A 13052-nucleotide genomic window follows, 5' to 3' on the forward strand; every position below is an offset into this window, starting at 1 on the left:
TTCCTTTTCATACATTACTTTTTATCTGTCATCATCACTCACCCTAAACACTCCTTTAGTATGAGATAGATATACCAATGAGAAGCCAAACATAAAAACAAAAAACATGCACAATAATAAAATAAAAGTAACAATCACACAAACTAACATTCTGAACCTGAACCTTACAAATAACCTCTCCCAAATCCTTCCACAATATATCCCCCCTCCCCCTTTCATGTTCGCTTCCTGTATGGGTTTATTAGATCCACACATCCGTGAGGAGCTAATTACTGATTGGCTCTCTCTACTTAGATCTACTACTTATAACACAACCCTTGAAATTATTAGTTTTCCACTCATATTTCAGATAGAAATGAACTTTTCAGATTTCCCAGCTTATTTAGATTTTTTTTGATAGTTTGGCTCAAGCTGAGAATACCCCCATAGCTTTGTTCAGAACAAAGTCCTTTCTGTAAAGAAAAAAGTCAGCTTTTCAGCCCCCTTTAAAAACACCAGAAAAAGGGGCCAAATAGGTTGGCTCAAGCTGAGAATACCCCATATCCCTATTCAGAACAAAGTCCACTTTGTAAAAAGAAAAAAAAAAAGTCCGCTTTTCAGCCCCCTTTAAACACAACAGAAAAATTAAGGGGCTATCCTTCAGGTGCAGTTAGGAAAAAAAGAAAAGAAAAGGAAGGCAGGTTAAAATAAAGAATCTACTTACTGCCTAACAACTGTTATGGATCAAAGTATAGTCTCTCTATTAAATTATATTACAGGCTATCTGTAGCCGACCTGCCTTAAACTCCATCTGCTGATTTAAAAGAGAAGAAAATGGTATTAAATTGCAAAGGACCACTTATCATCAGATACCCACGCTTTCCATGTAGCGCTCCACCTCTGCCGGAGTATTATACAGTTCAGTTTTTCCTTCGTGGGTGAGAAGCAGTCTCGCTGGGAAGACGACACGGTGCGTCTTGATTCCTTTCTGTCGTAATCTCTGTCTCACTCCATCGTAAGCCCTCTGTTTCTTGTGTGTTTCCGCGGTGACGTCAGGGTAGAATCTGATTGTGTGCTCTTTATATTTTAGTGTCCCTTTATCCCTCGCTGCTCTCAACACCTCTTCTTTCTGTCGATAGCTGAGGAACTTCATGATCAGAGTTCTCGGTCGAGGTGGAGTGGCTGTAGGCGGAGTAGCGTTGGTGTCACTCTCCGCCTGAGGTTGTGGGCCTATTCGGTGTGCTCGTTCCAGTGTTAGCGTGGTATCCTTCATCTCTAAGATTGAAGGGATCCAGCTTTCTAAGAATTTTAGCGCATCCCTTCCTTCTTCCTTTTCTGGAAAGCCTACAAGTCTCAGGTTGTTTCTACGACTGTGGTTGTTCATCCCATCAATTTTCTCAAGCAGTAATGCCACCTGCGATTCCAACGTGTTAATGCGAGTTTTGAGTTTGCTCACCTCGTCTTCCGTACCCGAAATACGTTCCTCAGCTTCTTCAACTCTTTCGGTTATTTCTTTCACTCTTTCCAATACTCCATCTATCTTATCTGCAATTCGCTTTTCCATCCCTTTAATTGCATTCATGACATCCGACGTGCTGGGGTTTGTTGCGGAGTTATCACTGGGTTCAGACTCACACTCTTCATCCCCCATCTCCTCGTGTTCAGATTCTGAAAGTCTTTCGGTATCTTTTTCATGTTTCTGCTGTTTTTGAGCAGTTTTTTTCCTCCTCGTCTGTGACATGGCCCAAAATCTGTCAAAATCACCGCTGAAAGTTCGGTTTAGAGTAAAAAATATAATTTTTCAAGGATTTTCTATCAGGAGGGTTGGTGTTACGCAGCCTCTCAGCACCCCGCCATTACCGGAAGTACCGAGTGCCATTCTAGTTAGCGCTGTGATGCCCTTCTGTCCATTTTTATAGAACACCAGAAACCGTATAAGCAACTCTTTTTTTGAGGTGAGTGTGTCATCACTTAGACATGTGCTTTAGAAACAATGATTAACTGATAGCTATAGGATTCCTTTAACTAGTACCAACGCTGACGAGCTCTGATGCAAATCTAAACCCTGCAATAAATGTTTAAAAAAACTTGAATATTTAACAATTATTCCATGAAATTGAGCCGTACATGAGCTGATTGTCAATGAGGCACGTAGCACTGAGTTGGCTATAAGCCATGTACAACAAGATTGAGTGGAATAATTGTTTTATTCTATCCACATTCACTGGATTTTGAGAATCAGAGCATTTTTATTTTTATTTTTTGCAAATTCGATGAATAAAAACTTTATACAAAATGTCCGACAAAATCATTTCTGCTTAGAATGTAAACAAACCAGCGAAATGACAGTAGTAATTTGTGAAAAATGCTATAATAAAAAGATATGTTCTTCCCATCAGATACTTTTATTCCATATTTTGTTTCTTTTTTTGTATTGTTTTTTTTTGGGGGGGGGGTCTTCTTCTTTAGGGTTTTTTGGCGGTTGACAAACCAACTAAAAGGTGCATTACTGCCACCAACTGGGCTGGAGAGTGGAACAGAAGGTATTGGGGGGGAAAACAAAAAAAATATTCTTTTACCTATTTCTGTTTCTTTTAAATAATTGATAATTTTTGGGGTTTTGTTTTTGACTCGAGTTTTTATTTCATCCTCGGTTGGTTCAGCAACACGCTCTGCCATTTTGTTTTTCTCTACTCATGGTATATGAGCTGATATCCTAGAAGTAGAGTAGCCAATCAGAGTGCACAATTGCTCATATCCAGTGAATGTGGATAGAATAAAGTCAAATGTATCTAGTATTTCCTATTAAAAGATTACAATAAACCAACTATAAGATTACCAAACCTATTTCTAGACATCAAGATTTAAATATTCTTATTGTAATCAAAACCATCTCCCAATAGAACTATTTCAAGATTGAACTTAGTAAAAAAAAAAAATCTAGAAATATGTTTAACCCTTTCTAGCAATACACTAGCATTAAATTTTACAGGTGGAATGGAAATGGAATGGAGACGTATCTGACATTTTCAATTAATATAAACAAATGAATTACTTTATCACTGCAGGTCTGTTATGATTAGTCAGGACACTGTTGAGTTTCTGTTACCCCATTCCTACTCAATTTTCCTTTATTAGGCTGTAATAGTGTCGTGTGGGAATGGGAGAAAAACAGCAAAATTGAAACATTAATCTATCCCCTGGAGACCTACTAACATTTACGGAAATCTTTAGTCATAGGTCCAGTAGGGATCAGAACCATCAGAATAAGTCATGTGTTGTGACTGGCAATGACATCAATGATGATGTAGTGATATCGTGAAGGTACTACTCGTACTGTGTCAATTTACTCAAAAAACAAGGAAAGAAAACATCAGCAGATTTGGCTGGAATTTGGAGCAACACAGAAATCAAAGAACTGTTGGCTGTTCGTGCCAAAGACAAAACTGCTCGTCAGACATCTGGTACTGTTTGTGATACTGTGGTGTTGCTAACTAGCTAATCTCTCAACTTGGGCTTTTCACAGCAATATGGACTTCCACCTCATGAATTATACATCATATCCAGTCTCGCGTGTCTTTGTAACATTCCATAACATGAAATACAGTCAGGTGGGAATACGCGATATTGGTTATTTTTCCATCACGGAAGACTGATTGGGAATGTAAATGTGTTATCTATCCCGTGTTGTTTTTACCTCATACAGTAATGGATTTCTTATTGTGTGTAGCATATCGAGACTCTGTGCTTAGCTGCTAGTGAGTAGGGTGATGTGAAAAGGAAGGGTGTGAGCCCCCTGCTGGGCAAACAATTCACACCTCTCGACAATAACACTGGTACTGAGATAAACGTAAACTACTGAATACAACTGCCATGATAAAATTATAATATTTAAACCTGGTAGGCTGGGTAAAAAAAATAAAAAATAAAAAAAAGAAGTAGTTATGACAAATTGCAAGGTTGCCAGATGTTCCTTCGGCACTAATGACGATGATTATTTGATTGTTCCAGATGATGGCCCTTATTCAAAAGGGAATAAAGACTGTGCAGCCAACGACAGCAGTGTGGTCTCAAAGAGACGCAGCATTCCAGGTAAAATGCTCATTAAATGCTTGTAATCTCAAATGATTTCCATAAATGATCAGGATGTAGGCTGAAAAGCCGCCCTGATTTTTTTGTGTATGTTTGTGTGTGCATGTGTAGATGAGATTCGAGGTCTAACCACAGTAGAGCTGATAAAGAGAGAAGGCTCCAGTCTCGGACTCACTATCTCTGGAGGCTCGGACAAAGATGGCAAGCCTCGAGTGTCAAACCTTCGACCAGGAGGCCTGGCAGCCAGGTGAGGTCTTTGATACCATTTGTATTCACAGGAGTCAGTTGGATATTTATTAAAACAATATCCACTCAGTATTTTGTGCCTATTAAGTTGTCATAAATGCATATACAATGAGGTAAGAATGTAAACGAGTATTGACCACCCCCATTCCTCCACCAAGGAGGTTATGTTTTCCGTGTGGTTTGTTTCTCTTAGTTTATTTGTTTGATTGTAAGCAGGATTGTGCAAAACCTACCAATCTGATTTCCATGAAACTTGGTGGAAGGGTGAAGCTTGGGCTAAGGAAGGAACGATTACTTTTTGACATGGATTCAAGTCACAGGGCGGATCCATGAATGTAGTTTATCTTTCACTAATGTTGCAAGATATGGCATTTGGCCTTGGTGGAAGTCTCAATGATGTCATACAGTAGATGGTAGTAAAGTTCAATTGCAGGGCTTTCCCCAAAGTGCGCATATGCGGTGTTCCGCTGCACTGTGCGATGTCAGCATCGCGGTGTCACCTGCACACCAAAAAAAACAACAACAACAACCCCAAAACCATAAATTGAACACTGCAGAGTACATTCCGCACCTAAGTATCTTCTATTCCCCTCTAAAAATGAGTAATAACTATAGAAATAGGAAGATATTGTAATATAAAGATCTAGACTATCCTGGTACTCAACCCAGAAGTGAAAATAAAGGGTTTTGCTGCATGCACTGACTGCCATTCGCAACCATGCACAAAACCATGTTCTAGGCGCTGGTCGCTAGATGGCACTGCTACATGATTTGACCTGTTTCTGTTTCTGGGTTTGACCTTGATTCTGTTCCTGGCATTCTGGAATTGGAAAATGAAGAGGCGTGCTACGAAGTATTTTCATTTCAAATCTGATTCTTCCTTTTAAATGTTTCCCCTTTCATATTTGACAAGGTAAAAATCAGCTAATTTAATAATGTTGAATTGTGCCTAAATCAGCCCCAGATGCCACCAGAATGCACCATTTGAACACGGGCGCAGATAGAGGGGGGACAGGGGGGATTCGTCCCACCCAGATTTAAATTCACCTCGTTCGGTCCCCCCCACTTATAGGGAGGAAAAAACGTCTATGCTGTCTTTCTTTGCATAAGGCAAACCTCACGGAAAAATCAAAAGACTAATTACCATTCGGTTTATTGAGGTGCACAGCAGTACAGACGTAGTTGCAACTGCGCAGACTGCACAGGTTGCGAGCTCGAGCTTGGTTGCTATGGTTACCCACAACAAGTTTGACAGGCATATCGGGGACAGCTCCTCCTAGTTCAGGACCCCAACACGGCATGATGAAGGGTGCCAAAAGGCAGAAAACGATTGCATCGTTTTTTAAAAAAAAAAAGACTGTAAGTAAACTGTGCCTTACTTTATCATATCACCTTGCAATGTTTTGATAGTCTGTTTAAAGTAATGTCGTAGTGAAAGTAAAATCGTACGGAGTGATGCCTTTCTGGTAGCCTCCTTCTTTCGGTGGTAGCCTGTAGATACAGTGCTCAGAAGGCAGTTTTAATGTTTAATCTGGCGTTCCCTGCCATAATTTCAGCGAGCATATTGTTTCATAAGGAAACTTTGCGAAGAGTTGTTGACTGACTGCCGCTCACGCAACACACAGGCATAGTTAGAAAGTCAGGATGCACTGGTTTACACTTTACACACACACACGTAGCCCAGCCTCTCGCTATGTTTAACAGTTGGAACTTAGCGGTTTTAAAACTAGTTTTGCAGTTTCTGTGCGTGATGATAATGTGTAAACTTTGGATTTCCATAGGCTATGTTAAAATGTTATCATTGTCCTGGCCTGCAGGTAGTTCCTGGTGATGGCAGTGAGGGAGGTGAAATAACATGTATACACACTACCGTTCAAAAGTTTGGGGTCACCCAGACAATTTTGTGTTTTCCATGAAAAGTCACACTTTTATTTACCACCATAAGTTGTAAAATGAATAGAAAATATAGTCAAGACATTTTTCTGGCCATTTTGAGCATTTAATCGACCCCACAAATGTGATGCTCCAGAAACTCGATCTGCTCAAAGGAAGGTCAGTTTTATAGCTTCTCTAAAGAGCTCAACTGTTTTCAGCTGTGCTAACATGATTGTACAAGGGTTTTCTAATCATCCATTAGCCTTCTGAGGCAATGAGCAAACACATTGTACCATTAGAACACTGGAGTGAGAGTTGCTGGAAATGGGCCTCTATACACCTATGGAGATATTGCACCAAAAACCAGACATTTGCAGCTAGAATAGTCATTTACCACATTAGCAATGTATAGAGTGGATTTCTGATGAGTTTAAAGTGATCTTCATTGAAAAGAACAGTGCTTTTCTTTCAAAAATATGGACATTTCAAAGTGACCCCAAACTTTTGAACAGTAGTATATATATATATATATATATATATATATATATATATATATATATATATATATATATACACACACACACACACACGCACACATACATGCATACACAAAATGGAATCATTTGCTGACAGCTCAGTCCCCCCAGTTCAAAAATCCTATCTGCGCCCCTGCATTTGAAGTCTCTAATTTCAAAATTTTGCAGGGCTCTGCATCAGTTTCCGGTTGAGAGTTCGCTGTGCGCATTCTGGCTGCTGCTTCTCACTGGAGCTTTTTATTTTATTTTCCCTTTTGTTTTTCTTTTTTTGTGTTTGTCTAGTTTGATGTTTAGTTTTTGTTTTTGTTTGAATGTTTTGTCTGCCAGTTGTGGTGTAGCTCTGGATCCAGTTTTGGGTGTCAGTTCTCTCCAGGCCTTGGTTTGCCATGGATGATGCCTGTGCTCCTCACTATGGACTGAAGTGAGCTCATTGCTCATTTTAACATTGTGGTTGTCCAGCGCTCTGTGCAGTGGTGCTTTTGTGCTTGGCACGGTGTTCCGAGCGATGTTGCTTGGTGGCGTCATGGCAGCTGTGCAGGTGGTTCAGGACATACAGCACTCTGTGTGGTGGTGCTTCTGTGCTTGCTTTGTGGATCCATGGTGTGGTGTTCTGAGTGATGTTGCCCAGTGGCGTTGCGGTGGCTGGGCACGCGGTATAGAACTTATTTTCGTGTGCCTTTTGGTGGGGTTGTGGCTGTTCCATTATTGGAATGACATTCTGACTTTCTTTTGGTGGACTATATTTTTCCCCCTATAATTGTAAAGCGACCTTGGGCATGAGAAAGGCGCTATATAAATGTAACTTATTATTATTATTATTATTATTATTATTATTATTTATCAGTAGCACCACTCTGATATTTTTTTCTGGGGAAAGCCCTGAATTGTGACAAAACATAGCCAATGTAGTAATACGATGACTCCATATCACAATCCACATTAATGGGTACCGGTAATCCTCTGGGATACACATGTAGGCACATAATTCTAATACTTTTGGAAATGCTGTAAATACAGACATATAAAGTGGTTGCGGCTGCAGATTTGCATACCGCAGAAGACTCAACTATTGTCCTTGGTGCAGGTCTGTGCTCTCCGAGTGCTGTTCTAGTTAAAGATGTGAATAGCCAGCCAGTAAGCTAGAGTCGTTTGGCACTTTTTTTGTCACTAAACGCTGCCAAGAACTGACTACTTTCACAGAGAGGCTGGCCACAAACTAATTATTTCAAATAAATTTGTGGCATGACTTTTAAATATAGCATGCTGTAAACATTTTGGTATGATCTGTGTCATTCCAGCAGTGTCCAGCAGCTTATGTAAGGGTTTGTACAAAGAAGTTTCCAAAGCCAAACAGATTGCAAGCTTCAAGATACTGAAGTTTGTGGCCAGATAAGTGAACAAAAGGTTTTAGATGCTTCCTGCATGTAGGAGGTTGAAACACCTGAGACAGGTTTCAATGTTGTCAGTACTGTCAGGAGAACAAGAAGCTTGGATCATTAAATGGAAGGATCAGTATTTGGTACACGCAACATAAAAACATCAACATGGAGATGTCCTGTTTGGTGTAGGACATCTACAGGAGGGTTGGTGGTGGATGGTCCAGGATACATTATCCGGGCACACGTTACAGACATTAAGACCCACTGAAGAACTCCTGAGCAGCACGTAACAACCTTGTCCATCTTTTTGTTTTTGGTGCAGATGGATCACAACAAGCCCTGAGACCATTTGGGCAATCAAACACGTTTGGACAATAGAATAGTAGCTGACTTGTGAGGTGTAAAAATAACATTAGTGAAGTAGTGTGTGTGTGTGTGTGTGTGTGTGTGTGTGTGTGTGTGTACTCATCCACTTCACAGTTAGTAGCAGAAGAAGGTGTGAGACAGTCCAAAATTACAATGCAGGCCATTACACTGCATGCTGAGCCTTTCATTGTGTGTATTCCTTCATGGAGGCATAAACAAAAGGAAGACTCTGGCTCAAACATGTTTTAAAGCTATGGGGGAAGTCATTGCCTAATGGTTAGTGAAGCAGTGTTGGGACCAAAAGGTTGCTGGTTTGATTCCCTGGACCAGCAGGAATGACTGAAGAGCCCTTGAGCAAAGCACCTAACCCCCAACTGCTGCTTTGGGTGTGTTGTACTTCGCTCTGGATAAGAGCATCTGCTAAATGCCTGTAATGTAATGTTAAGATCTTACATTTTTTCAATCAGGTTCTTCTTCTTCTTCTTCTTCTTTCTGCTGCTCCCGTTAGGAGTCGCCACAGCGGATCTGTTCTGCGTATTTGACTTGGCATAGGTTTTACATGGGATGCCCTTCCTGACACAACCATACTTTTTTTTTAGCTCAGATTATAAAATAATTAATCTCATCTCTAGCCGCTTTATCCTGTTCTACAGGGTCGCAGGCAAGCTGGAGCCTATCCCAGCTGACTACGGGCGAAAGGCGGGGTACACCCTGGACAAGTCGCCAGGTCATCACAGGGCTGACACATAGACACACACAACCATTCACACTCACATTCACACCTACGGTCAATTTAGAGTCACCAGTTAACCTAACCTGCATGTCTTTGGACTGTGGGGGAAACCGGAGCACCCGGAGGAAACTCACGCGGACACGGGGAGAACATGCAAACTCCACACAGAAAGGCCCTTGCCGGCCACGGGGCTCAAACCCGGACCTTCTTGCTGTGAGGCGACAGCGCTAACCACTACACCACCGTGCAGCCCTAAAATAATTAATTATTTGATGTAACAGTTCCATAAAAAAAGAAAAAGGCCAAGAAGCACCTCCATTTTTACCCTCATCCAGAAATTCAGTTTCTATTAATATACAAATCTGAAATACTCCCAAATTAGAGATGAGTCTTCTTCGTGCCTTCGAAGTCACTAACAAGTTCTTCTTTCGGATGCTTCTGTTAGGGGTCGCCACAGCAGATCATCATGATTCACATATATGTTTTGGCATAGATTTTTTAAACCAGATGCCCTTCCTGACGCAACCACGCCCACAATCTATCCAGGCTTGGGACCAGCACTAAGTATGCACTGGCTTGTTCAACTCTAGTGGCTGGGTATTTAATCTGCAAGTCTTTGAACTGTTTGAAACCAGAGCACCCAGAAGAAACCCACACAGACACAGGGAGAACATGCAAACTACAAGGCCATGAGGTTCGAACCCAGAACCTTCTTCCTGCGAGGCAACAGTGCTACCCAGGCTTGGTTGTGTAATGCAGCAGGTATAACTCAAAATCTGAGCATCTGGTATGAAAATCTGGTGGACTGACACATATACCTTTCGTTTATACACTTTTGCCATTTGCAATTTTTATGCTAATCAACCGCAACTGAATGAAAGGAATGCCTCGGTGCATGGCAGTGGTTCATTTACCTGAGCACAGATCCAAATTCATTGAGCAGGTTTAACAACATTGTATTCACCATTATCAGTGCCTGCATTTGCATACTGAAACGTAATTGGCTGTTTTATTTTATGATGCAATAACCCTTGTCTCTTACATATTCGTTGTTGAGGAAGCTCAATATTGTGAGAGTAGTACAGGCTGGAGCTGTGATTGGCCTGTTTTGTGTGTGTATTTGTGTAGAGAAGATAAGCATTTTTGTTTGTGTTAAATTCTGAACACCTATGTTTAGCTAAATTCCATCATAATGCACAGTGAATGTGTGTGAGTGTGTGTTAAAGATGCCAACAGGCAAATGCACAAAGCTGCAGGACAGCAGACGGAGAGGCTTAAATTAGCATCCATGCAAACGCATTATGTGTCAGCTCAAGCCACATCACACACACACACACACTGGTATGCTGTTTTGCATTTTAAAGGACTTACATGAAGCTGACATAGCCCTTGACTTGTCGTGCTGTCACAAGTCAGCATCATATCATTGCCATAATAATTTGCACAGACCTGCCTTAGCGATTTCCTTCAAAAGGATGCTGTTAGGTTAAAATTCATACACAGAGCTCGAGCTATGAGACGTAATGATAAAACGTGCTTTAGGGTTGCATTCCTCCTGCTTCTAAATAATGGATAGCATTAAAATCTTCACATTTCTGCTCATTTCATTCATCCAAAGCAAGACAAATCGTGATTTTTTTTTTCAGAATGCAGTAAAGTTCAAGTGGTTATTCTCATAATTCCCATTGTGTGTGTGCTAATCTCAGGAGTGACCAGCTGAACATGGGCGACTACATCAAGTCAGTGAACGGCATCAACCTGTCCAAGCTACGGCATGACGAGATCATTAGCATGCTGAAGAACATTGGAGAGAGGGTGGTGCTGGAGGTCGAGTACGAGCTGCCTCCTCTCGGTACACCCTTAGAATTTGTTCTGAGAAATTCCTGCACGTTGTTGTAGAACCTGTTCATAAAACGGAATCATGTCATTCAGCTGAGGTGGAGAAGGCTCAGAAACGTGGCTAAAGGTTCCCAGTGACTCACAAATAGCACAATAAACTACTGAACTAGTGCTATTGGTGTACCATATTTCCAGGAATACAAGTTAACCATGTTTATTTCTTGCATTCATGTACAGTGTCTTGCAAAAGTATTCATCCCCCTTGGTGTTGGTCCTGTTTTGTCGCATTACAATCTGGAATTAAAATGAATTTTTGGGTGGTTAGTGCCATTTGATTTACACAACATGCCTACCACTGTAAAGGTGAAAATTGTTTTTTTTTATTGTGACATAAACAATAATTAAGGTGAAAAAACAGAAATCTGGAGTGTGCATAGGTATTCACCCCCAAAGTCAATACTTTGTAGAGGCACCTTTTGCTGCAGTTACAGCTGCAAGTCTCTTGGGGTATGTTTCTATTAGCTTAGCACATCTAGCCACTGGGATATTCCCCCCCCCATTCCTCAAGGCGAAACTGCTCCAACTCCTTCAACTTAGATGGGTTGCATTGGTGTACAGCAATCGTCAAGTTATGCCACAGATTCTCAATTGGATTGAGGTCTGGGCTTTGATTAGGCCGTTCCAAGACATTTAAATATTTCCCTTTAAACCACTCCAGTGTAGCTTTAGCAGTATGTTTAGGGTCATTGTCCTGCTAGAACATGAACCTTTGTCCCAGTCGCAAACCTCTGACCGACTCAAACAGGTTTTCCTCCAGAATTGCCCTGTATTTAGTGCCGTCCATCTTTCCTTCAGTCCTGACCAGCTTTCCTGTCCCTGCAGATGAAAAACATCCCCACAGCATGATGCTGCCACCACCATGCTTCACTGTAGGAATGGTGTTCTCAGGGTGTTGGGTTTGCGCCACACATGGCATTTCCCATGATGGCCAAAAAGTTCAGTTTTAGTTTCATCTGACCAAAGAATCTTCTTCCATGTGTTTGGGGAGTCTGCCATATGCTGTTGGGCAAACTCCTAACGTGTTTTCTTATTTTTTTTCTTTAAGCAATGAATTTTTTCTGTCCACTCTTCCATAAAGCGTGGAGTGTACGGCTTAAAGTGGTCCTATGGACAGATACTCCCATCTCCGCTGTGGATCTTTGCAGCTCCTTCAGTGTTATCTTTGGTGTCTTTGTTGCATCTCTGATTAATGCCCTCCTTGCCCAGTCTGTGAGTTTTGGTGGACGGCCTTCTCTTATCAGGTTTGTAGTGGTACCATATTCTTTCCATTTTGCTATAATGGATTTAATGGTGCTCTGTGGGATATTCAAAATTTCATCTCATTATCTCTAGCCGCTTTATCCTGTTCTACAGGGTCGCAGGCAAGCTGGAGCCTATCCCAGCTGACTACGGGCGAAAGGCGGGGTACACCCTGGACAAGTCGCCAGGTCATCACAGGGCTGACACATAGACACAGACAACCATTCACACTCACATTCACACCTACGCTCAATTTAGAGTCACCAGTTAACCTAACCTGCATGTCTTTGGACTGTGGGGGAAACCGGAGCACCCGGAGGAAACCCACGCGGACACGGGGAGAACATGCAAACTCCACACAGAAAGGCCCTCGCCGGCCCCGGGGCTCGAACCCAGGACCTTCTTGCTGTGAGGCGACAGCGCTAACCACTACACCACCGTGCCGCCCCATATTCAAAATTTGAGACAGTTTTTATAACCCAACCCTGATCTATACTTCTCCACAACTTTGTCTCTGACCTGCTTGGAGGCTCCTTGGTTTTCATGTTGCTTGCTTAGTAGTGCTGCAGAGTCAGGGTCCTTCCAGAACAGGTTGCTTTATACAGTCATCATGTGACAGATCATGTGACACTTTGATTGCACACAGGTGGATCTTAATGAACTAATTATGTGACTTATGAAGTGAACTGGTTGGACCAGCTCTTATTT

At 41.6% G+C, this 13052-nt stretch overlaps 1 protein-coding gene across 1 annotated transcript in view; it reads left to right on the forward strand.

The window, feature by feature from the left end:
* The window catches only part of grip2a (glutamate receptor interacting protein 2a), an 85084-nt gene that overhangs the window by 26008 nt on the left and 46024 nt on the right, over positions 1 to 13052 (forward strand). The window contains 3 exon segments of the mRNA XM_060930920.1: positions 3991 to 4071; positions 4183 to 4318; positions 10913 to 11058. Of these exon segments, the coding sequence (XP_060786903.1) occupies positions 3991 to 4071; positions 4183 to 4318; positions 10913 to 11058 (363 nt within the window).

Source organism: Neoarius graeffei, chromosome 10, assembly GCF_027579695.1.
Source record: "Neoarius graeffei isolate fNeoGra1 chromosome 10, fNeoGra1.pri, whole genome shotgun sequence".
Classification (NCBI taxonomy): domain Eukaryota; kingdom Metazoa; phylum Chordata; class Actinopteri; order Siluriformes; family Ariidae; genus Neoarius; species Neoarius graeffei.